Source organism: Acartia tonsa, chromosome 13 (genome assembly GCF_053477335.1).
Source record: "Acartia tonsa isolate MP-2025a chromosome 13, ASM5347733v1, whole genome shotgun sequence".
Taxonomy (NCBI): domain Eukaryota; kingdom Metazoa; phylum Arthropoda; class Copepoda; order Calanoida; family Acartiidae; genus Acartia; species Acartia tonsa.
Genome location: NC_137272.1, coordinates 4,907,467 through 4,930,586, shown reverse-complemented (window position 1 = coordinate 4,930,586; position 23,120 = coordinate 4,907,467). Strand labels below are relative to the sequence as shown.

At 34.7% G+C, this 23,120-nt stretch overlaps 4 protein-coding genes across 10 annotated transcripts in view; all 4 read left to right on the top strand.

Moving 5' to 3' along the window:
* LOC145304028 (uncharacterized) overlaps positions 1-23,120 on the top strand; it is a 105,021-nt gene that overhangs the window by 52,354 nt on the left and 29,547 nt on the right. The window lies entirely within an intron of this gene.
* The window catches only part of Bin1 (histone deacetylase complex subunit SAP18), an 85,704-nt gene that overhangs the window by 52,361 nt on the left and 10,223 nt on the right, over positions 1-23,120 (top strand). For all 3 annotated transcript variants that reach the window (XR_013873949.1, XM_080145796.1, XM_080145795.1), the window contains exons 2-3: positions 20,167-20,241; positions 21,999-22,122. Coding sequence is in view for 2 of the 3 variants with exons in the window: in XM_080145796.1 (XP_080001922.1) it covers positions 20,194-20,241; positions 21,999-22,122 (172 nt within the window). In the remaining variant the exon portion in view is untranslated. The remainder of the gene's footprint in view (positions 1-20,166; positions 20,242-21,998; positions 22,123-23,120) is intronic.
* LOC145304031 (glycoprotein 3-alpha-L-fucosyltransferase A-like) lies at positions 325-10,997 on the top strand. 4 transcript variants are annotated; one of them, XM_080145791.1, is made up of 12 exons: positions 325-428; positions 1,036-1,130; positions 1,384-1,446; positions 2,764-2,858; positions 4,641-4,720; positions 5,436-5,519; positions 6,288-6,327; positions 6,628-6,685; positions 7,569-7,716; positions 8,131-8,237; positions 8,503-8,615; positions 9,371-10,996. In XM_080145791.1, exons 2-12 carry the CDS (start codon positions 1,070-1,072, stop codon positions 9,464-9,466), a joined length of 945 nt encoding a protein of 314 aa, XP_080001917.1. In that variant the 5' UTR covers positions 325-428; positions 1,036-1,069; the 3' UTR covers positions 9,467-10,996. The 4 variants fall into 4 exon arrangements, with proteins under 4 accessions (XP_080001917.1, XP_080001918.1, XP_080001919.1 ...); XM_080145792.1 differs by lacking the exon at positions 325-428 and having other exon boundaries at positions 1,031-1,130; XM_080145793.1 differs by lacking the exons at positions 325-428; positions 1,036-1,130; positions 1,384-1,446 and adding an exon at positions 1,555-1,600 and having other exon boundaries at positions 9,371-10,997.
* Positions 12,899-20,168, top strand: Taf7 (TATA-box binding protein associated factor 7). Of its 2 annotated transcripts, none has more exons than XM_080145789.1 (11): positions 12,899-12,997; positions 13,748-13,804; positions 14,208-14,330; positions 14,837-14,975; positions 15,209-15,274; positions 15,649-15,768; positions 16,827-16,910; positions 17,319-17,440; positions 18,000-18,071; positions 18,533-18,676; positions 19,899-20,168. In XM_080145789.1, exons 1-11 carry the CDS (start codon positions 12,927-12,929, stop codon positions 20,065-20,067), a joined length of 1,167 nt encoding a protein of 388 aa, XP_080001915.1. In that variant the 5' UTR covers positions 12,899-12,926; the 3' UTR covers positions 20,068-20,168. The 2 variants fall into 2 exon arrangements, with proteins under 2 accessions (XP_080001915.1, XP_080001914.1); XM_080145788.1 differs by having other exon boundaries at positions 18,000-18,092; positions 19,899-20,167.

Here is a 23,120-nt window from a genome sequence, read left to right as displayed (position 1 = left end):
GTTATAACACATTAAAAAGCTAAAAATACCAATGGAAGAATCTTAGGTATTTGAGATAAATTGACGACATATTTCTACAGTCAATATATCCAAGTATATCGTATATTCATTATATATTTTGGGTAAGTAGCATTTATATCACGCAACCTTTCAGAAAAAAATATGTTCTTTGATTTAACATTTCGAAAATATGTTATTTTAAATTAAATAAAGAAATAGAATAAGGTATTTATTATATTCCTGTATTTATTAGCTCTTCAACATTTTTTATATTAAATTAAGCTAAAGTTATGCTTTTTACACTATAAAATTGCTAATTTGTTCATATACAATGAAAAAATTAGGGAACGAAAATATGTAAAACCGAAAGATCTGAAAACTATAATTTTATATACACCACTGTTTCAATCTTTCTCATATGGTTACAGGAAAGTTGGTTGATTTCAATAGGGGTATTTTATCCGTTAATTCCAACAATTTCATACTATTGACATAAAGAGACATGATAATGGCCGATAAAATGATATACATCCCCAATGATGACACAAAAAGTTACCCCTTCTGTAGACAAAAAATTAGTTTTTAAAAGTTTGAACACTAAGTGAATCAACCAATCAGAATTCACTAAAGTTGATAAGCCAACGAATAAAAAAACGTTATTATAAAACTTTGAGGACTAGCAAATAAACATCCCATTGTCACCTCTCTCTCTCTGTAGTTTACAGTTTATTTCTACAGTTTTCTACGGCATACTGTTTGAGCGTTATTAACATATCAATAATTTCATTGATAATATTATTAGTTAGAACCGAAGTTGTTTGATTTGGGTAGTTTTTTTCAGGGGGCGATTTATCTTGGGAGGGTGGTTATACCCTACCTCAAATTGGTTCTAAACCTTTTCATGACCTATGATAAGCTACACTGTAAAGGTGAATAATAATAGTTCGATTTGTATAAAGAGAGACAGACTAAGATCCTATTACTTTTATATATAGATTTAAAAAATAATGAAGTCAACCAGCTGTATTAAAATAGTCTTTGGGAACGACATTTTCCATTGGAGAATCCTATGGTGTGCAGAAATGGGTATTCATGTGCCCTAACAACAGAACATTCACAATTAAGCAAGGAAAATCCACAATAGATTTATTCATATCTAATAACTCTTGTAATTAGTTTTCTCCCCCTTTTCATAGTTTTAATATATTTTAAAAATAAGATAAAGGGGGTATCAGTGTTCGGTAAGATACTTTGAGTTAAAGCGCCAAGCAAAACTTTGAATTTCCATGTATGACGTCATATTTTTGGCGGCACTTTACGCTGTGTCTGCTTTTCCTTCTGATAGAATTGTTCGATTTTTAAATCTATGGTTGATCTATCAGGCATCAGGCGTTGTTGTTTCCTTGATGGGACTTCCAGCAGAACCTACAGCTTGGATACCTCCAGGTAATGATAATTATGGTCAGGTAAAGTTGTATCCTTGATGGTGTTTCCTTTAGAACCTACAGCTTGGATACCTCCAGGTATTGATAATTATGATCAGGTAGAGTTGTATCCTTGATGGGACTTCCAGCAGAACCTACAGCTTGGATTCCGCCAGGTATTGATAATCATAGTCAGGTATAATTGTATTATTGATTGGCCTTCCAGCAGAACCTACAGCTTGGATACCTCCAGGTATTGATGATTATGATTAAGTAGAGTTGTATCCTAGATGGGACTTCCAGCAGAACCTGCAGCTTGGATACCTTCAGGTATTGATAATCATGGTTAGGTATTATTGTATCATTGATGGGCCTACCAGCAGAACCTACAGCTTGGATACCTCCAGATAATGATAATTATGATCAGGTAGAGTTGTATACTTGATGGGACTTCCAGAAAAACCTCAGCTTGGATACCTCCAGATATTGATAATTATGATCAGGTATAGTTGTATCCTTGATAGGGCTTCCAGCAGAATCTACAGCTTGGATACCTCCAGGTATTGATAATTATGGTCAGGTTTAATTATATCCTTGATGGGACTTCCATTAGAACCTTCAGCTTGGATTATAGATAATTATATAGGTCAGGTATAATTGTATCCTTGATGGGACTTCCATTAGATACTACAGCTTATATACCTCCAGGTATAGATAATTATATAGATCAGGTATAGTTGTATTCTTGATAGGGCTTCCAGCAGAACCTGCAGCTTGGATACCTCCAGGTATTGATAATTATCGTCAGGTATAGTTGTATCCTTATTGAGGCTTCCAGCAGAATCTACAGCTTGGATACCTCCAGATAATGATAATTATGATCAGGTAGAGTTGTATACTTGATGGGACTTCCAGAAAAATCTCAGCTTGGATACCTCCAGGTATTGATGATTATGATCAGGTAGAGTTGTATCCTTGATGGGACTTCCAGCAGAACCTACAGCTTGGATACCTCCAGGTATTGATAATCATGGTTAGGTATTATTGTATCATTTAAATCCGTAGGAAACATTAAATATATTTCTAGTATTCATTCGAATCCGGTGGATAGGAACCGGTTCTCATCCATAACAAAAAATTATGTCTAGCATCGTATTATATCCAGCTTTCTACGAATATAAAAATGTACAGTCATAAGATTAAAACCAGTTTTTTTTGCCAGAGCCTTCGGCACTTCGGATCTAAAAAAACTGGTTTTAGTCTTATAATTGTACATTCTATATCCGCGGAAAGCTGTTTATAATACGATGCGAAAAATAACTATTATTTTTTATTTCAGGATACTCGCCTCCAGCTGACCAAAAATGGGTGGCAATCTGGCACGAAGCACCCTGGTATTTTAATGAACATAGACCATATCAATATTTTTTACAGGTAATAAAAACTACATTGTAAAAAGTAATATTTTGTCAAGTAACATTTAGCTAGTTGTCGAAAAAAAAAAAAACCACTAAACTCCTAAACAAATATTCAAGTCACAAGTCATTCGTATTCTTTGTCAGGCGGTTGACAAATATAAAGTAAAAAGAAGGCACTGGACAGTACTATGCATATTTAAGACTTTCAGACAAAGACCATATAAATGGTTGGTTGTCTAATTCTATCGTATAATAGACAAATGATAAAGCATTTAATAAAGCAAGTAACAGGGTGAATGTCGTGTATTTCTTTTATTATTACGTAGTTTATTGGTTTTTAATTAGTTAAGTAACATAAGATCACAAATACAAATTGTTGAAAATATAAAATTAGAAAATTATTTACAAATACTACATAAAATTTATTTTCAGTATATTTCACGTGATTTGTCTTCTTTGACTATTCGGAATATTTAAGCTTTTGTTTTATGTGAGTGAGGGCAATGGCGTCTTTTTTTTATAAACTCGTGGATCTTATTCAATTTCTTTCTTCGACTGGATTGGCTGCTCTCGAATTTAGGATGGAGTTACCTAGCAGAAGTATTTTTATACCAAAATACCTAGCATTAAATAAAGATTTGTGAACAAGTCAAGCTGATGGAACTCGTCTAAAGGTATTTTTGACGTAATTGTAATTGAGGTTGGATATAATACGTTCCACAAACTGTGCAGCACTGTGTTTGGGCGGTCCTAGTTGCCAGTTGCCTCTGAAAACCTGTCACAAAATCCATACTACAATCACAAAGAGAACCCGCCTCATTTTCCATAATTGGCAGGGCGGGTATAGCCACTACACCCGCACCAAATTTCTGAGAGGCAGATAAAAAGCTTTCCATAGGCAGAACTTAAAGATAGCCTGAGCCTGACCTGTCGCCTACATCTCAGCTTGTATATTAACAAAAAGCTGTGTGAATAAGATTAAGCAAGATGTTCTTTAGCCCACTGGGAGGGGGACAATCGCTGGCAACACAGTTAAGTTCAGGCTTTTTAGTGCCCAGGAAAAAAAACACAAAAAAAACAAGTATTCATACCAGTATATACTTTGTGACAGGTGTGACAGGAGGCATACAATGGCAGAAGCTACCAGGTTTAATTTTAAAACGCGGCTGCGCTGGTAATCCAGCAGGAATTATAGTTGTTCAAAACTGCCTGACTCAACTCTGAGGGTTGGGAGGCAGCTACATGACTACCTAGAACCGAAGGTATGTGTTCATCAGCTAAGATAAGCATTTCTGGTGATGGCAAGGTTGGGGTGGTCAGGTATGATGAATTTTGGGGTTGTTGGAAAGCGGTAACTTGTACTGCTGCTGTACCTAGCAGGGGACTTTATCTTGGTGCCCGGAACTTCCTCTGGTGTCTGTTGATATCATTAGCCACTACTCCTGAAATAAAAAATAATATTAGCTGAAAAAATAATTTTACGTTTTTGAGGAAATTTGTCAATGCTAAAATTAATTTTAAATGGAAATGGAGTAAATATTGACAAACGTGTATTTCTGTGTGTACCAAAGAAGTTTGCTAACCACTGAACCAATTTGGTTCTCCTTTATTATGAAGCTTCTCATAGAAAGGACAAAAAAAACGACTTTAGAAATAAAATTCTTTTCAAAATCAAAATTAATTAAAGGGTCCCCACCCCTACTATCAAGTGCCTCTAGAGGCCTCAGGATGCGTAGCTACTTGTACAACATAAGGCATGATAGGTGTAATCAAGTGACCAATTACAGATTTATTTTAGGCATTAGATAATATATTTGACTGGACAATCAGTTATAGAGAAGATTCAACATTTAATGAATTCTACCAAAAAGGATGCAGGTATGATTTACTTAAATTCTAAAATGAATTTGTACAATGTTAGTTGTATAGGGATGGAACAATATGGATCTACAATTCATACTTTTAGTTGTTTTGCACATATTTGCACTTTTCTTTGATTGAAAAAACTTTTAAAGAAAATTTAAAACAAAATCTAAAAATGTAAATAGATTAAAATAATATAAAAGATCAATTTAAGATAAAAACTAAGGTAAAAAATGATAAATTGCAAGTAACAAACAACACATTCATTTCCATTCATTTCAATATAATCCTATTATATAAAGTAGTACGCGTTTTTAGTCTGTGCCAAAGGATCTCGCTAACCGATGAACCGATATTGTTTTCCTTTACAGTGAAGCTTCTTATAGGTCCTTGTAAGTTTTAAAACTATTTTTGGAGAGGGTTTCTTCACCCCCTCCCCCCCCAAAAAAAATCTTTTCTATTTCTTTTGAAACTCAAATTTAAAATGGGATGAGGTCGACTTTTCGCCATCCTACCGGTGCCCCTAGAGGCTTCTAGGGGGCGTAGCCGCTAGTTTATTGATAAAGTACGTTTTCTAACTCGTACCAAAATGTTATAGAAATCATCAAGCAAAGTTTAAAATCGAAAGGACAATTCTAACATGTCTAAAATAACGTAAAGAGCTAAACGTTACCTAGACCCTAATCAATCATAGAAAAGCTTCTCTTTTAGAAATTACATTTTATTCTAGATATGTGAAAAGAGACAAACGGCTACCTCTAAAGAAGAATAAAATTTTAAGCAAGAAAACCGACTCAGTTTTATGGGTTGTTAGGCACAAAATTATGAATACAGTATCTTTTAATATAACAGTATAATTGCACAGGGATCTAAAGGGATAAGAAAATTGCCGATAAATTGACGTACATCCCCAATGATGATACACAAAATTACCCTTTCTGTTGACTAAGATTAGTGGTTTAAACATATGACTTAATGAGCAATCAATCAAAATTCACTAAAGTCTTCAAAGTTGTTACGCCAACAAATAAGAAAACGTTATTATAAAACTTTGAGTACTAGTTTAATAAACAGCCAATTGTCCCCTCTCTCTCTGAAAAGCACTTATCAAGTTATCTTCTTAATATTCAGTCCCATTCACTAACCCGATCTTATTAGAAAAATTATTAAGCTTTTTGGATGTTTGTAGCTTAAGATACTGATTTAAACAGGTTCTTGGATGGTTTTAGAATATCTTATTTTAAGATTTTAGCTTTAGGGTCCTTTTAGGCTATTTTTCTTTCCATCTCTTTATCTTTGATTACTGAGCCCTTTGATGCTAGGGACGCAGCCGCCAGTTTAGTATATAGACATTTCGGGTATAGTCCCTTTCGTGTCAACGCCTCAAGGGGCGTGTCATCGTATTTTAACAGTAGCTTTTTAAATATATCTAGCCCCTGCGGGGGACTCTAACCCTGTGGGACCAATGAAAAAACCCTGCAGGGCAATCACCTAACCTAACTGGCAAGGGACAATACCCCACATTTCTAACATTACCTGGTAAGGTTTTCAAAAAGCTTTAGATCATAATTTTGTATCGTAGTCATTGTAATGTAACAAGTAATCGTGATCAATATGCAAAGGCAAGGAAAATTGTTTAAAGTACTTTCGAGGACAGCTTTGAAACTAATTAATATACGCTGGATTAAAACCAGTACTGAAATATACTGAAAAATCATGTATAGCATCGCATTAGTGAAAATTTTCCACGAATATTAAAATAAAGATCATAATATTTTTACCAGTTTTTCCAGACCGAAGGCCTGGGATAACAAAACTGGTTTTAATCTTACAAATGTTCATTTTACTATCCGTGGAACGCTGTTTACAAGACGATGCGATAAATAACTACTCTTGTACTTTAAGTAATAAAATTTGAATAGGAGCTTTCAAATGCTGGACTAGTGAACGTTACAATTTTAGGGAAATGTAGCGAGTCAGGTATAATACTTATATTAAAGTAACAGAATGTCTGTTTGTCTGTACCGAAGGATCTCTCTAACCGCGGAACCGTTTGGTTCTTCCATACAGTGTAGCTTCTCATGGGAACTATTTTAGGGGAGGGCACCACCATCCTCCCAAAAGAAATCGTCTCTGGAAATTTTTTAAAAATAAAATAAAAAAATGAGTGGGGAAGCGAAGGGTAATCGATCAACCCCTCCCAACCCCCCCCCCCCCAAAAAAAAAAAAATATTATTACGCTAGTACTTAAATAAACCACGAATGAGGCTTAATACGTAGCGCATCTGCTTGTTGTTGTGAAGGTGATAGGTTCGAATCTTAGCCCAAAACCACGGCATTATTTAAGACGTTAAAAGTGGTTCATTCTTCTACTATGTGCATACCAATGATACCAATTTGGTACCAATGATATGGTTAGATTGTACCTACTCTGTTTTCCTATTGGGCCAATAAACAGATTGGGGACCATACTTTCTATGTTTATTATTTTTAGAATTACTTGTATTTACCATTATGAACATTTACCATGCAAAGGGGAAGATACACTTTGTGTTTTGTAATAAAATTCTGTTCTGATGATTTAATAATATAATAAATGATGTACACTACAGCCAAATCAATCTTTATCAGAAGCAGCTTATAGTGCCTAATAAAAAATGACGTCATACAATATAAATGACCCATGATAGCCAAGTACACATTTGAATTAACCAATGGTAAAATGTTTGCTACAATGCTGACCTATCATTGGTCATTTGTATTATATGACGTCATTTTTTATTAGGCCTTATTAGCTGCTTCATTTTTATCAACTATTTTATTGAAACTTGTGATTTTGAAATAAATCTTATAATCTTTTTAGGGAAAAAAGCAGACGATGCCTTCGACAGCTTGGAGAATTATTACTTCTATCTGAGCTTTGAAAATTCTCTGTGTGATGATTATATCACTGAAAAGTTCTTTGACATTCTCAAGAAAAATGTTGTACCTGTGGTTATGGGCGCTCCCAGGGATAATTAGATATTTACAAGAATCTAAAGGGATAAGACAATAGCCGATAAATTGAGGTTCATTCCCAATTATGATACATATAATTATACTTTCTGTAGATTACAATTACTGGTTGAAGTGTTTGGACACTGAACTTAATGAACCAACTAATGGGGGTTTAATTTATTTTTTTTAATTGTACAATATCTAGGAAAGGAGGGGTCATTGGAATGAAAATTACACTGGTACCCAGAGTTTTATAACCACGTTATAAGCCAAAAGACATTGGGTACTTTTATATAATTAAACCAAAATTTTAATCGGCAGATTGAATAATTTGGCTAATCATCATTGGAAATTTACATCTATTTATCATCCATTGTCTTATCCCTTAAGATCCCTGACAATATCTGATTATGTAAAAACTATAACAGAAGTGATTATGAGAGGATAGCTCCACCTAAATCATTTATCCATGTTGGTGATTATCCAGGTCCAGAGGAGTTAGCTCAATATCTTGCTCATCTACAAAATCATAAAGGTAGATTTTAAAAAGTTCCTAGTGCCTAGCATTACTTGTGGAAAAATTGAAAAAATGGGTGAAAGAAGTAGTTTTTGGTTTGTTTGTTTAGTACATATGATAGGTAAGGTTAGGTTATATTGGGTGCTGGTTAGCCTCACAAGGTTAGGCCTTGCAGAAATAGGGCACCCGCAGGGGTTACACATACGGGGAAAAACTACCTTTTCTTTCTTTGGTACTATCTCAATTTATTGTAATTTTCATTAAAAAGTCAATCTATGTGTAGATGAATATTATTCGTACCTGTCGTGGAAGTCCTGGTACAAGCTGGAGTGTCCAGAGTCCTGGCCTGCCTGCCAGCTCTGCCAGAAACTATATGAGGATGACGAAAGATATCAGGTATGTTTTTGTAGAGATACAGTTGGTTGGTTGGTCAGATAATGTTATAGAGTGTATTTACCACTTGGTTAAGAAATTTAAGCTGTTTCTTTTTAAATGCCCTGTACACAACCCCCCCCCCCTCATTACCACCACCTTTAAAATTAATTGAAAATAAAAAGGAATGAAAGATTGTTTTTTAAACTTTAGGTTAGGTTAGATTACATTGGATACAGGGTACTTATTTATGGTTAGGGCACCAGCAGAGGTTAGGCTGACAAAAGTTTACTGTAAGGTAATTTATAATAGGATTATCGAGAATGTTTCAAAATATTTCAGCATTCAATCTCTATAATTAGTGGAATAAATAAATCATAACTAGCAACTTCACCCTAACCTCTAGGGGCTTTTATCCCAAGGGGTAATTAAAAAAATTAAGTATTACTGGAGCTCCCACCACCAATTAATCAAATAACTTTTTTTTTAAATTGAGGGTTAGGGTTTTATTTTATTTTTTTGGGGGGGTTGAGGGTGTTCAACCCATGAAGGAAATAGCCTAAAACCACCACAAGACCATTAGGTATATTCCTCTAAGAGTAGAATTCAATCGGTTCAGTGGTTACCGAGATCTTAAGGGACGGGTGGACAGACAGACAGACGGACGGACGGACAAACATTATTCTACTTTGTATTATAGATGGACATACTGACAAACATTCAGCCAGGACAATTATATTATAGAATAGACTCTCATATAAAAATGTTATAAATTTCAGGACAAGCAAATCAAAAATTTTACAGAGTTCTGGAATAAGAAGAAATGTTATGGTCAAGACTATACAAACTCAAATATTTCATTGGATAATTTTTAGAATAAAATCTAATTTTAAACTAAAATATAGGTTTACTAGCGGTTTCGCCCCTAGCCTTTAGGGGCTTTGCCCCAAGGGGTGATAAAATTTTTTTTTTTGGCGAAATACGTAAAAGGACCAAGGAAATCTTCTGAATAAAAAAAAATGGGGGGGGGGGATTTTTTGTTTTTGGGGGGTTAGGGGTGTCCCACTCCCCAAGAAAATTGCCTAAAACCACCACAGGACCAGTAGGTATATTCCCTGAAGAGTAGAATCCGATTGGTTCAGTGGTTACCGAGATCTTAAGGGACAGACGGACAGACATACGGACGGACAGACAGACAGATATCGTTCTACTTTGTATTATAGATAGGATTTTCAACTTTTTAGAAGGTTATTCTCCTTCTCTAGTTCTCAAAATTTTTTCTTTTATACACAGCCCTCCCGGCACATGAATAATCAATTCCAGCAACCCTGTCATGCTAAAAGAAGAACTAATGTGTCGTTGAAATGAAATAAAAATACAAAGAGGAGTGTCCTTTTTAAAAAATATTTAAATTATTTCTGAATAGTAGACGACATGACCAAAACACAGAAATTGAAGACGACATTTGATTTTCTCAATTTACAACATATTAGTCCTTCTTTCAGTATAACAACCCCCCTTCGATCCCATTTTTTGTTTGGGGGAATTTTATTAAGCGCTAGGAGGGGTGGGGGGGTATTTGATAAAATTTTAAAAAGGACAAAAATTAACTCACATATCTGTGATAAAATATTGCCGTTAATAATTTTTTTTGTATAATTAATTAAACTTTAATGCTTTGTCAAACTGTGGAAAATAAACTTTGCCCAGAAATATATGAAATCTAGTCTTATATTCAATCCTTTTTGAGAATCTGTGTCTCTATACATTATTTGATGTGCAATTTCCCTTTTATGTTTTTATTTATTGCATAAAATAAATCTTTTTTATATGTTTGTAATAATTTTTTTATATCTATTCATGTATATTATATAAAAACATATTTATAGTTAGATAAATGTATTCTTAAATTTATTTAGATGTTAATATAATTAAATCTATGAAAGGTTTAGTGATTTTTAATTTCAAAATAATTAATAATGATCCTTTGTATTTTCTTGTTTTATATGATATTTTAAATTACTTTAAACTTATATTAATGCATACAAAATACAGTTTTATATATATAAACAGTATTTTCGTTGATTTTAAAAACAGAAAAGAACATTTTAACCCTAAACAAATATATAGATTTTAAGAATATATATTCCTACACTTTACAAGAATTCAAATAGATATTTTGGGGTTCCATGACAAACGCAGGAGTCCCAGACGTCGGAGTGGACAAACGCAGGAGTGTTAAAAAATTAATTTAATTAAGTATTTCTATACAGATTGGGTTAGGTTAAGATATGAATGTACAAATAAGCCTCCCGCAGGGGTTAGGCATTTAAAAAACCTATAACATGGTCTAAAATAGGTTAGGTTAGGTTAAGTTTCCACTCCTGCGTTTGTCCACTCCGACGTTTGGGACTCCTGCGTTTGTCATAGGACTTATTTTAGGAGTTAATATTTTAAATGTCCTCCCAATAAAAACTTAAAATAAATTTTTCAATTGTTTTTTTTTTTTTGGATTTAAATACCTACCTTCGCGGATAGTTAGATAACTCTACATCCAAGAACTTTTTTTCTGCCCTCTAGGATCCTAGAAACAACTAGTACAGAACAAAATATAGAGTATTACCGAAATCGCAGAGGTAGTGCAGAAAAGTGGTCTACTCGGCAAATATGCACCAAATGTATTGTTTAAGTTTTATTATGTCGTTTACATATAAGAGTAAAACACGAGAAGGAGAAAGGGTTAAATAACTGTATCTTCCTGTCGCATCACCTTGTGCAATCTTTCTATTTGGTCATTGAAAATCAACCAATTGTGTCGTTTATATATAAACAAAGCCAAGTAGCAGAAAATAACTTAGAGGCAGACGATAGAGGTCTTTGAAAAAGTAAAGGATGTAGTTGTCTGTATATACATGATTCTATACTATAGATCTGTTGTTTATATAACTTAATGGAGGAGAGTTCAACCGTCATCCCAAGAGAAATTGCCAAAAATAAAGAAATAATCTCCCCCCCAAGAAAAAAAATTCTTTTCTTTTTAAAACTAAAATTGGAAATGAGAGAATGGGGGGAAGACTTCTTGGGGCGAAGCCGTTAGTAATATTGCTATTCAACAAGGATGACAACATTCATAAAAGCAAAGCTCTGAAACGGACAAACGAACATTAGCACTTGTATAGTGTCAGAACTGAATAATCAGAATATAAATGTATAAGAGGCGAAGCAAAATTGTAAGTAAATTTGTTGAAAAACTGATTGATACAGGATAATATTTATGGACATACTTACATTTTAGGACTTGATTATATAGTTGCTTTGCTTATAATATTGCACTTTGTTGTCCCAGGAATCAGCATACCAAAAATCATATCAATCAGAGAATTAGATCGCATAACAATTTGTTGTTAAAAAAGTAAAAAAATCAACATGTTTAAAAAAATGGACATTCTGGTTCTGATTATAGAGTTGCTACGTTTTCTAAATCGCACATAACTACAGCAGGAATCACCATGCAAAGTTTAAAATTGATAGGACAATTCTAACATGCCTTCATTAACGAAAAAGCTAACCGTACGGACGGAACGACCCTAATTATAGAAAAGCTTCGCTTTTAAAAATGATAAATTAAATCAAAACCTTATTCCACTTTAAAATACGACGACATTTGTGAAGCTCAAATGCCGCAACAATTTATTTGGCACCGCATTCATAATTCCGTTCCGTCCGATACGTTTTGTAAACAAAACAAGTAATAGTAATATATATTTTTAGAAGCTCTTTACATTTGTTTAGGCATGTTAGAGTTGTCGAATGGATTTTAAACTTTGCATGGTGATTCCTGTATAGTAGTTAGGTACAATTTTTCGATAAATAACATATGTACGTACAATCATCTCTGTGATTGCACCACCTTTGGCTGGTAGTCGTAATTGTGTATGTATAGTATAAATAAGATGCGCCTATTTAAGGACCATGTTGCAATTATATAATATTTGCATCATTGCAAAAATGTACAACCAGCTACACGTTTAATTAGTGAAGCGCTCATTGGTATTCGAGGCTTTGCTTTAAGGTAGTCAGTTTATAGATATCATGTATTAAACATACATATATCATGCATGCAATAAGTTAAGAAAATAAATGTATAATAATGAGTTATTTTTATTTATAGTAAAATGATAAAGCCAAGACATTATTTTTTTTTTTACTAGGTATTATTAACTGCAGAATGCAGCTCGCGGGTATCATTTTTAACGTCTCTAGTATATATTTATGACCATATCATATCAACTAGGTAATAATTCAAATTGTATTTTAGAAGAAAAAAATAACAAAATGAATGTCTCGAGTAGTGGAAGTAGCAGTAGGAAAAAGTCGAGTAAATCTGGACAAGGTGGAGAACGCAAGTAAGAAATTTTAATTTTAAAAATGTAAAAGGGGAAGTTGCACGAAGTACGTGCATGTAAACTTGAATTTGGTTAACTGAATATTTTTTTCTTCTCAATAGTTTAAAAAATGTAAAGACTTGAAAATCATATTTTATGGATATGTGCAACTTATATGGCTGTCCTATTTATTATGTATGTTAGATAGTATTCTTGTAACTTATGCTTGCAATCAAACTTGGCAAATGCACTTCATGCAACTCTCCCTTTGGTTTTGTGAGCATAGGTAATAATATAGAGTACGGACATTGGAAGGTTGGTTCAATTTCATTAAGAAAGCGCAATATTTATTACACTTTTAAAGTGTTATATATTGGTCATGTAACTAGGTATTTTTTTATTATAGATAGTCAGCTTTTATTTACAATACAAGTAAGAACGATGCCTTGTCTGTCTGTCTGAAGCTTTAAGGTCTCTGTAACTGCTGAACCGATTGAGTTCTACTCTTCAGGGGTTATACCTTCTGGTCCTGTGGTGGTTTCAGAATTTTTTCTTCAGTGTGAGACACCTCCTCCCCCTAGAAAGAACCCCCCCAATATGCACCCCTGTGAAATAAATTGCACACAAATGTTTCTATATAGGAGCTGATTTCCTTATAACTCACTGGGCGAATCCCCTAGGGGCTAAGAGCGAAGCCGCTAGTATGAAATAAAGTATATTTTTATTGTACTTAATATAATATACCTAACTGAATCTTATTTGTTATTTTAGAGGAGAAAAATCTGGAGAAGCTCCCCTGTTGGATCTAGAAAATCAATTCATTATGAGGTAATATCAGGGAGGGCGTGCTCATTAGACTGTAAATTACTTTGGTACCTAATTTTATCAACAAGTTACCTCATCGTTTGCTGATATACTTTTAGTAGGTACATTTGTTGAATAAATTTTGATTGTTTGGTCCCAAACTAGTAGTGCATAGACTTTTCTACAGGCATATCGGGCGGGCGGTTTTTGGCCGCCCTTTATCGGAAATTTTGGTCAGATTTGGGCCGTTTCTTCACAGTTCCATATTGTTCTCCACAATAGCAACTGCTGTGCCGAATTTTTGAGCTGTACCTCTATGGGCTGAGATCATGTGAGTATTAATTTTGGTTTTCAAAAAGTGGCACATCCGTCCTCCCCCCCCCCCTTAAAATTAGGACATTGATGTTGTGATCCCTGTTTTATTTAGATTTCCGGATGGCGAGGCTGCAACAGCCCTGAAAAAAGCTATCGAGAGTGGAGCAAGCAATTTAAAAGAAAGATTATTTATACAGCTAGAACCTGATAAAACAAGCAACAATCAATATTTAAGGTATATTCATTGTTAATTTACAACCTAAGGTGTGTAGATTTTCCTTAATTAACCTCCACCCCCCCTCCTCCGTGGGGGAATTCTGGCATAAGAAGCCAAAACTTTACAGAAAGGGAACATATTCACATAAAGGCGTTCTTGAAACTAAAATAATCATACTTCCTATTATTTCATATGTTACAAAAGATTATCAATTTACATAAAGAAAACAATGATATTTAATCCTTTTTTTTTATAAAGTAGCAAGCTTTTGTCTGTAGCGAAGGATCTCTCTACCGCTGAACCGATATGGTTCACCTTTAGAGTGAAGCTTCTTATAAGTTTTAGACTGTTTAAATTTGATATAAAAAAGTCGTTGTATGGTTTTAAGCTATTTTTCTGCTCTTTCAAATCCCTAGATCTAGGGCCGCAACTGCTAGTATAACATTAAAAAAAAGCTAAAAAAAAAAACCTTCTAAATATATCCTATTTTTCTCGAATTTTTCTTTAAAAAAATCAATTTATAGAAAAGGAAGGGTACAGTTTGATGGTTGGAATTTCACATCAAGACTTGTAGATTTACCGACCATCATGGAGAGCCACAAGACCATTGACAACAACACATTGTATAAAACTGCAGATATCTGCCAGATTATGATTTGCAAGGTAATATTTTTTTTTAGCACAGTAAATATTATAGTAACAAGATGTCCAGCTGGTAGGGTGGGGTTAGGGCCTTCGGCAGGGTTAGTCGTAGGAATAAAAAAAACTATCCCTCTCCTTCTTGGTTTCAATTTTACAAATAAAAAGGATGGCTTTTAATGCTTAATAGGCACTTTGAGGGAAAGAGCATTAAAAAGTATTTTTAGCAACAGAAGCTAACTAATATTATTGTTTAGGAAGGAGATGAATTTGAAAAGGAGGAGGCCGAGTCTCCAAGCAAAAAGAAGAAAGACCCTAACAAGGTAAATATAAAGGAGGGTGGGGACTGGGACGCAGCAATTAAACCACTTTTTGTACCCAAAGTAACCCAAACTCAAAGTTAAAGCGCTAAGATTTGGCTTGCGGCTTGCTTAATTAGGATACAATGTAAAAATGTGAGAAAAACTGGCACATCTGCCTTCGACTCCTCTTTCTCAATAGTGAAAATCCTTTGAACTCATGAGTGAAGTTTAAACATAAAGCAGTTACCTATATACATATATTTTTATAGAGGGGAAAGAAATGGATAAGCAGGAGCTGGGGGGGGGGGGGTATATATTATACACCCCTGAATATGATTGCTAAAGTAATCAAACTTTTCTCCTCTTCGTAGACGAATCTAATGTTATGATTCTAGGTTGATAAGAAATATATCTGGCCGCACGGATTGGGACCCCCGCTGAAAAACTGTAGAAAAAGACGTTTCAGAAAGACATTGAAAAAGAAATACGTCGAAGCACCAGAAATAGAAAAAGAGGTAAAATTTTTGTTCCATGAAAGAATTTTCCAGCTCAGCGTTTACCTAGGTATTAAATATGTTTTAAGATTATCACCAAAAGATCTTCCTTTTTTTTTACCATGATGGGTTATTTATGCTGAGATAGATGTTTCTCAAATTTCCACAAACAACCAAATACTTTTAATTTTTTTTTATCGATGGAAGTAACAGAAACTTTTTAGATCTTTATTATTTTAAAATTACCTCATACTGTACTGGCGGGGATGCTGACTGCTGTCCAGGTCTAACAACCCAGGATAACTAAGGAGGGCCAAATGTCTCCTTTTGTGTCCGAACACCCAGGGTATTGTGTTAAGTATCACCCATCAGACAAAGAACTCTTTGATTGCACGACCTTTGTCTAAAAAGTCCCAATTGTGCATGGTAATGAGATGCGCCTGGTTTGGGTTAAGGAATTCCCCCTAATCTAACTATTAAAGTCGCGCACCTGACATCAGCGTTTCGGAGCCGAAGCTGGGAGCCGGGAGCAGCAACATTTTTGGTGGAGCCGGAGCCGTATTTTTCGTTAAAACGGCTCCGGCTCCAGATTAGCTAAAAATGATTTTTTAAAAGTAATATTATAATTTGGCAACGGTCTATTTTCATATAATAAACTGAAAAGCTATTGTTACTTAACAAATAGACACACATCCTTCTACTTTTATATAGCTTTAATCAAATAAAAGCAAAATATTTTATATTATTTATTTTATTTTATCAAATTCAATAATGAACAAAAATTGATATATTAATTTTAAGGTAGGAGCTGGAGCAGGAGCCGGCGCCGCATCAAAATTAAACGGCTGCGACACGCTGCCTGACCTAGTAGCAGTAGGAACCATTTTTAACGGTGTTAAGCAGAGATTCAAACATATCATTTCCCCGACGACGAGCGGATGCGCTACGTGTTGAGCCACGGTCGCGGGTTATGAAAACAATTATCATATCAAACCTAAGCGATCTTTATCTTTTTTCGAGCCTAGTTCATTTGAGTTTCAAAACTTCATGAAATTAATAATCAATTTACTTTTTTTCAGGTGAAACGATTACTGCGTACAGACAATGAAGCCACAAGTGTTAATTGGGAAGTTATTACTGAAACTGAGCTTAATGCCAATAAGGTTAGTACTAGATACTATTTATTTTAACACCAAATAATATAAATATTAAATATGATGTCTTTTAGTTCGTCCTTGTGTACTAATAGAATTTGACAAGTTTAATCTAGTTCAGTTTTTTATTTATTTTGGGTAAGGGAAGGACAACATTTGAAGTAAAAAAGCCTTCATAACATTTTTGATGTAATTTAGGTGCCACGACATACCAGCAATTTTATTTTGGGTGCTACTTCCTTAGTTTTAGAGATAATTGGGTAAAATCTTTTTGGTTGTGTCACTAATTACCCCTAATTAGGCGGCGGCGGAAAATGGCGATGAACGGCGTTAACATGTTTAGTTTATGTTTTTTATTGTGGATTTCCGTTATTTTCATGACTTGTACCAGAACAACATATATGTACATATATTTAGAGTGGAGAAGCTGGAAAAGATAATCCTGGAGTGCTGCCGAGTCAGTCTGGCACATATCACTCTGAAAACCCATTCAACTCCCTGGGGCTGGATCTATCCTCTGACGAAGAGGAAGCAACGAGGTTAGAATTTTATTTATCATACAAAGTAGCTTCATGTCTGTCTGTCTGTCTGTCTGTCCGTCCGCCCGTCTGTCCTATTCGATTCTACTCTTCAGGAAATATATCTACTGGTCTTATGGTGGTTTTAAGCTATTTTCTTGAGGGGGAGGGGGACACCCCTAACCTCTCCAAAAAACAAAAAATCCCCCTCAATTGACCGACCCTAGTTATAGAAAATCTTCGCTTTTAAAAATAATTTGAAATTAGAGGTACATGTTTTTTAATTACCTTTTGGGGCAAAGCACCTAGAGGCTAGGGGGAATATTTGTTTCTTTTAACTTTTAAAGCACAAAGTTTAATCTTCAGAAAGTTCAATTTATCATCTTTTGAGATGTTAATCAATAAGTCGTACATTGTCTTATCCCTTAAGAATCCTAAGATGGGGAACTTTTCTACCTTCTAAATTGATTATAAGGATTTGATTATGCCTGAACATACGATGAATCTAAGAAATGTTCAATAAAGCATATTTATATTTAATATGATTCATATATATGTATGTAGAATATTTAATGTTTAGGGATTTTGAGATGGACAGTGAAGATAATTCTCGGTTGAGCGCCACAGGGGACGATTCAAGATTTGATTCTAGGTATGATTCACAACTTAAGAGGTAACATTTCACAATTATTAGGTTGTATATGATACTAGGGTTTGGCCGGATATCCGGCCAATTTCAATATCCAGCAGGATATCGGATATTGGAACTATCCGGATACCGGATATCCGGCTGATTTTTAATATAGGATATTCGGTTATCCGGCCGGATATACGATAATTTGCCGGATATCGAACGTTGGTTAGATATCCGGATATCTAGCATTATAAAACAGCCGGATTTCCGGTATCCGGCCAATAAAGTATCCGGCTCAACCCTATTTGATACCTTTTAGAGAAATAGCGGATTTGCCCCTCGCATCTACATTGAACTCTGCATTCGAAGGCGCATATAGATCAAAGTGCAGAAAAATAGCACCTGTGTGAAGTTTCCCGTAAATGGAGAAATTGATCGGTTTGGTATTTATTTAAATCACTAAATCTATTTTTGTTCAGGATGTCTGACAGTCAAGCTACAGGAAGTGTAAGTACCAGCCTGGCCAGCCAGCGGCCGTCCAGCGAGGCCTCCAGCCACCAGCTACCTGTCCAGTTCACCAGTGATATGTTTGCACCCCCGCCTCCGCCAAATATTAAACCAAGGTATAGTGTTATGTTGCATTTTTCAGTAGCAAAGCTACTCTATAATTGACTTTGTCTGTCCGTATCAGTCAGATCCTATTGCTTTGGATGGGGTTTTCGCGACTGCTATTTAAGACAGGTTTTTGGCGTAAATTCCTGGTGATTAAGTTTCAAAAGTAAGAGGTAAAATTATCGTGATTTTTAAAAAGGATTTATTGCATATTCTCTCTTTTTATATTTTACTAGCGGCTTCGCCCCTAGCCTCTAGGGGCTTCGCCCTATATAGTTTTGGGAAGTCAACCCTCCTTAATAGAAATATTAAAAAAATTATTCTTTGTTTAATTACTCTGTGGTAAAATCAAACCCAGGTTGTGCGCTTTGTGCACAAAAATTTTAATTTGTACAAATTAAACCCAGGTTGTTTGCCGTATACACAAAAATTTCAATTTGTAAAAATTAGACCTAGGTTGTTCGCATACACAAAAATTAAAAAAAAAAATTTGGAAGTGGGGATTTTTTTTATTTTTGGGGGGGTTGGGGTGTCCCACCCCCCAAGAAAATAGCTTAAAACCACCAGAGGACCAGTAGGTATATTCCCAGAAGGGTAGAGCCCAATTTGATCAGCAGTAACTGAGATTTTACAAAAAATGTAAAAAAAAAAATTTTAGGGGTTGGATTTTTTTTATTTTTGGGGGGGTTGGGGGTGTTCCACCCCCCAAGAAAATAGCCTAAAACCACCACAGGACCAGTAGGTATATTCCCTGAAGAGTAGAATCCGATTGGTTCAGTGGTTACCGAGATCTTAAGGGACAGACAGACAGACGGTCAGACGGACAGACGGTCAGACGGACAGACATCAAGCTACTTTGTATTATAGATGACAACCAAATATCTGCTCTACAAATCAATTGTTCCCTTGTCCAATGTCCATCCAGGATTTTTGTGCGTCACTACTTGTGGAAGTCTTCATCCTTGTTATTATAGGATTAGATTGAGGGGTGGGGGGGGGGTGGTCATTGTATTACGAATTTCTGAAAATGAGTCGGTCATAATTTTTGCTTCAATCGCCCCTTTATATGGCAAATTTTGTTTTTGTCATTTTTTTTACTTGAAAACTCAACCCCTTCTCTCACCACCGTTAATGGCTAAGAGATTCTGTGCTTGTGATAATAATTAGGGTTGGGCCGGATATCCGGTCATTTTCAATATCCGGCCCAACCCTAATAATAATATTACATTTTAGAAGTGAAGATGAACAAGATTTGCGACAAGAACTTGTGATGCTCAAGGCTCGAATGAAAGAACTGGAACACAACATCAAGACCTGTAATAATATTCCCTTGAAGGAGAAGTTCAAGAAAGATCTGAAGGATATAAAACAACAGATTAAAGATAAGGAGGGCGGTGTTTAGTGAAGGTTTGAGTCCACAACCTTTCATTTTAAATAATATTTTGTACGTACATTATCAGATTAGTATTTATTTAAAATTGTAATATTTAAAAATTTCAGAATCAGTTGATTAAAATAGGTATTCAAAATGTCAAACAGAGACGAGGACCTAAAAGATTTGATTATGAAAGAAAAGGTACTTTAAATTGTCAATAATCATAGAATTTTTAAAAGCGAAGCTTTTTTATAATGAGGGTCCGTAACGAATAGCTTTTTTCGTTAATTTAGGCATATTAGAATTGTCCAATCGATTTCAAACTTTGCATGATCATTCCTGTAGTAGTTAGGTACTGCTAAGTAAGCGTAGCAACTCTATAATCCTTACCGGAATGTACTTACGTCCATTTTAAACATGTTGATTTTTAACTTTTTTAACAACAATTTTTTATGTGATAAAATTATCCGATTGATCTGATTTTTGTAGTACTGAATTCTATTACTATAAGGTATAATATAATAAGTGAAGCATCTCTATAATCAAGTCCTAAAAGTTTCAGTATGTCCTTAAACAGTATTCTGTATTTAAAAAGTTTTACAACAAATATACGTATGGTTTTGTCCAAACTTATATATGTTAATATTTTGTATGTTAAGTTCTGACACTCTACATTAGTTCATGTTCGTGTGTTATAACCGTTTCAGAGCTTCGCTTTTATGGATGTTGTCATCCTTAGTATTTCAAACAATGATAAAAACATCTATAACAACAGCGATTATTAAATACACAAAATTGCATTAATTTTACAAATAGGTTGGGTTAAAGTTATTTTTAAGGAATTAAGTTTGAGTGTAAGAAGAAGACACTCCAATGAAACTTCAAGAAAAAAAAACAAGTGCATTGCTGAGGCCCCCCCCCCCCCCCCCCGTTATATTTCTAAAACCAAATAAAATAAGTGGAACTGGGAAGTAGTATTTTGTATGTATGTTTTTTCAGGGGTGTATATTCTGCACAAGATTTATTTTTTTTCCCCTGCTACAAAATTTTTTATTTTTTCCCCCCCTAGATTTTTCTTAAAAAGTAGGGGGGGAAATAGAAAAATATTTAAAGAACTCTATATTTTATTTATTTTATCCCTCCTACCACACATTTTTTTAGTTTTTTAACCAAGGAGGGGGTCGAAATGGAAAAAATGTTTTCAGTTTTCTTAATTTTTACATTTTTTTCCCCTCCAACCACTTATTTTTTATTCCCCCCCCCCCTGAGCCGGGGATCCCATGCAGAATATACACCCCTGTGTTTTATTCTTTAGGTCATATTGGGTACTGGATAATCCCGCAGGGTCAGCTATAGGAAAAACATGAATTAGGGTTGGGCCGGATATCCGACCATTTTCAATAAAACTATCAATGAAACTATCAGGATACCGGATATCCGGGTGATTTCTAATACCGGAATTCAGAATATCCGGCCGTATATCCGGTAATTTGCCGGATATCGACCGTTGGCCATATATCCGGCATTAGATATCAGCCGGATATTCGGTATCCGGCCAAAAAAAGTATCCGGCCCACCCTAACAAAATTCCCCACCCATATTTTCAATTTATTTTAAAAATATGAACGTAGCGTTTCAGAATTCGACAGAGACTTTGTGGGAAAACGATAATAGTTATTTCTCGCATCGTATTATAAACAGCTTTCCGCGGATATAAAATGAACAATTATAAGATTAAAACCAGTTTTTTTAGCCCCGAGATGCCGAAGTCACGGGCTAAAACTGGTTTTAATCTTATGATTGTACATTTTTATATTCGTAGAAAACTGGATATTATTATAATACGATGCTGGACATATTTTTTCTCGTATGGAGGAGAACTGGTTCTAATCCACCGGATATTAATCGGTTTCGAATGATTACGAGAAAATGTAATTGCATTCACAATTTTAATTTAGGAGGGACGTAAGGAGGGCAAGGCGGCTGCGCCCGTAACAATCAACAGGGAAGAGGTGTGTCCTCTCCTGCTCAGAGTTTTCACAAGCACTGGCAGTCATAATCCTATCTCAGAATACGATAGAGGTAATGTGCTATCTTTATATGAAAGTAACAGGATGTCTGTTGTTTAACATCTCGATAATTGCTAGACCGACATGGTTCTAATTGACAGTGAAGCTTCTTATGCAGGTCCAGGGAAGATTTTTACTTTTTTGGGGGGCGGGTTCCTTTCCTACACTCTCCCAAGAGAAATCCCCCTCAATTTTTTTCTTTTTTTTATCTAAAATAAATTGTCAAGTGGATTGTGGCCATCCCTAACACCTATTCTTCTAAAGACCCTTTAAAGGGTTAGTCCCTAGTACATCATAAACCACATAGAAACGTGTTTGTGTATAAGTGTAAATAATAAAAAGCAGGTGCTAAAAAATATTTCAACATTTTTGTGAATAAAAATAGTGGACCTTATTCTCAATTAATTTTAATATATAGCTTTTAAATATAAAGAAATTTTTTTCCCAATAATTTTAATAATTCAAACTCAGCAATTTCAATATTTTATAAAATGTTATTTTTTTTCTTCAGGTAATTGAATAGGGAATAGAAATCAAATTCGTTCAAAGTTGAAAAATTGAAAATCTCGCAAGTTGACAGATCATTGTAGGGCTGAAGTTTCTTCAAAAAGCGTTCATAATTAAACCAACAGAAGCCAGGCGTTTTAATTTAAGTAAGTATATTTTTTTCTTAATTTAATGCTGTCTTGGAGGTGTGGGTTCGTGTTTGGACCACTCTGCGTCATACTAGAGACTAAGGGGCGTCGTGGCTCAGTGGTAACACACTAAACTACAGTGGTGAGAGTTCGGGTTCAATTCTCCGTGTGTTGACTCGAATTTCTTATTCGCAATAATAAAAACGAAATTTCCCCTAGTTGTGTTAGAAGGGGATTATTGAGTAAGTTTGGATACTCAATAGTCACGTACATAATATCAGTACTACCCTTATCCCAGGCTCCTCTGCGGAGAGCGTCATTCATTACGGTGACTTTATTTGGGACACCTGCCATACTCGGCGAGGGTGAGGTAATA

Bases quoted from the DNA above. Each gene is read 5' to 3' on its own strand.
- LOC145304031 (XM_080145791.1), top strand. From the start codon at position 1,070: ATGGTGTGCAGAAATGGGTATTCATGTGCCCTAACAACAGAACATTCA. The intron at 1,447-2,763 runs GTAATGATAATT...TTTTTATTTCAG, and splicing joins TACAGCTTGGATACCTCCAG to GATACTCGCCTCCAGCTGAC. The intron at 7,717-8,130 runs GGATAATTAGAT...AAACTATAACAG, and splicing joins GTGGTTATGGGCGCTCCCAG to AAGTGATTATGAGAGGATAG.
- Taf7 (XM_080145788.1), top strand. From the start codon at position 12,927: ATGAATGTCTCGAGTAGTGGAAGTAGCAGTAGGAAAAAGTCGAGTAAA. The intron at 14,976-15,208 runs GTAATATTTTTT...ATTATTGTTTAG, and splicing joins GCCAGATTATGATTTGCAAG to GAAGGAGATGAATTTGAAAA. The intron at 18,677-19,898 runs GTATAGTGTTAT...ATTACATTTTAG, and splicing joins CCGCCAAATATTAAACCAAG to AAGTGAAGATGAACAAGATT.